The sequence below is a fragment of the Ceratina calcarata genome, unplaced genomic scaffold (genome assembly GCF_001652005.2).
Source record: "Ceratina calcarata isolate Rehan_Ccalc_2016 unplaced genomic scaffold, ASM165200v1 scaffold4423, whole genome shotgun sequence".
In the NCBI taxonomy this organism is placed as follows: Eukaryota; Metazoa; Arthropoda; class Insecta; order Hymenoptera; family Apidae; genus Ceratina; species Ceratina calcarata.
Genome location: NW_017168076.1, coordinates 1 through 1,598, shown reverse-complemented (window position 1 = coordinate 1,598; position 1,598 = coordinate 1). Strand labels below are relative to the sequence as shown.

The 1,598-nt window shown below is 38.9% G+C and overlaps 1 protein-coding gene across 1 annotated transcript; it reads left to right on the top strand.

The window, feature by feature from the left end:
* Window positions 1-381: 381 nt before the first annotated feature.
* LOC108627167 (protein lethal(2)essential for life-like) lies at window positions 382-1,545 on the top strand. Its single transcript, XM_018028261.2, has one exon. It carries the CDS (start codon window positions 626-628, stop codon window positions 1,268-1,270), a length of 645 nt encoding a protein of 214 aa, XP_017883750.1. The 5' UTR covers window positions 382-625; the 3' UTR covers window positions 1,271-1,545.
* The last annotated feature ends 53 nt before the right edge of the window (window positions 1,546-1,598 follow it).

The window sequence follows — 1,598 nt, the reverse complement described above, 5'->3', positions numbered from 1 at the left end:
TTAAAATGCTAGAAAATGTTATATTAGAATGAAACGCATTTTAAAAACTATTCTTATTACCCATTGTTCTAAACAATTTAATCAAAACCGAAGATTTTGAATACTATGAAAATGAAATCAATACGCAGTGGAATGTTCGCATGTTTTCAACCGTTTTCAACCGGTTTCAACCGGCGAGACCAGAGATATGACATTTTGATACGTGAATTACAGTTTATTAAGTGATACATTCTTTTCAATGAAACTATTTTTAACTATTTCATACACTTATTACTTTTCATCTGGAAAATTCAATTTCTGGAAGATTCCACATATTACTCGACGTTTACGTTTACCCCCGCCATGTTTCCAAGGGGTAACAAATATAAATTCGCGCGCAGGCCGCGCAGTTGCTGTTACTAACCGGTAGAATTTGTAAAGACGCTCTCGACAAAGTGCGAGATACGAGTTCAATTCAATTGCGCTCAGACTTTTGTATAAACCACACTATTGTTATTATTTATTATCATCCAACGAATTAAGTAGCGAAGAGTGTGTTGCAAGTTTTAAGTGAAGAGAGATCAAAAAGCAAATTGTCGAATTTTATTGATTCTTACTGGACGTTGAAGCTTCAAGAAAAACGACAATGTCTCTGTTACCGATGTTGTTCTCTAGCTGGTGGGAGGGTTTGGACAGACCACATCGACTATTTGATCAGCACTTCGGGCTATCGTTGAGTCCCGAGGATTTGCCAACAGCTTTACCGTTTCCGGATAACGAAATTGTGGTAATAAAACCACGTCGCCGTGGGACTCAGAGATACCAGCCCTACGAGAGAGCCTTGGAACGTGCATCCAGAGGCGGAATATCCACTGTCCAAGCCGACAAGAACAAATTTCAAGTCACCTTAGATGTCCAACAGTTCGCTCCGGAGGAAGTTTCTGTCAAAGTTGTAGGAAAGAATGTGATCGTCGAAGGGAAACACGAGGAAAAACAGGACGAACATGGATGGATCTCGAGGCAGTTCGTGCGAAAATACTTGGTACCAGACCAGTGCGACATCGATCAGTTGAAATCGAGTTTGTCATCGGATGGTGTATTGACCATCACTGCGCCCCGAAAGGAACCTGAACCACAGTCGAAGAACGAGAGAATCATCCAAATCGAGAATACAGGACAGCCAGCTCTGAGGCAAGAAACAGCCTCTGCACCAGCAGAGAAACAGAAGGAAACACCGCAAAAGAATACTGCTCAACAGAGGGGACAAGAGAAGACAGTTAAAGCTGCTTAAGAAGAAACTATTGGGTTCTAGTAAACAAATTGTCCATTTCTCTTGCAGTATTTCGTCATCGTCTTCATGTCAATGTTTCATTAAAGACTATTTTTCATTTACTTTATAAAAGACGTACTTGTTTCAGTTTGTTCACATTTTCACATATGTCATACCTTAGATGTAAGTGCCAAGTGATATTTTCTTAAAAATATATATTCCAAAGGCTTTCCTTAATGTTATTTAAGACTCGTTTGTCGTCAAGTGTTTGTAATAAAAATATTCCTTTTATATGATTCCAAGTTTCTCATTGATTGTCCCTATGCCTTTATAAAAATGAACAGTCAAT

Bases quoted from the DNA above. Each gene is read 5' to 3' on its own strand.
- LOC108627167 (XM_018028261.2), top strand. From the start codon at position 626: ATGTCTCTGTTACCGATGTTGTTCTCTAGCTGGTGGGAGGGTTTGGAC.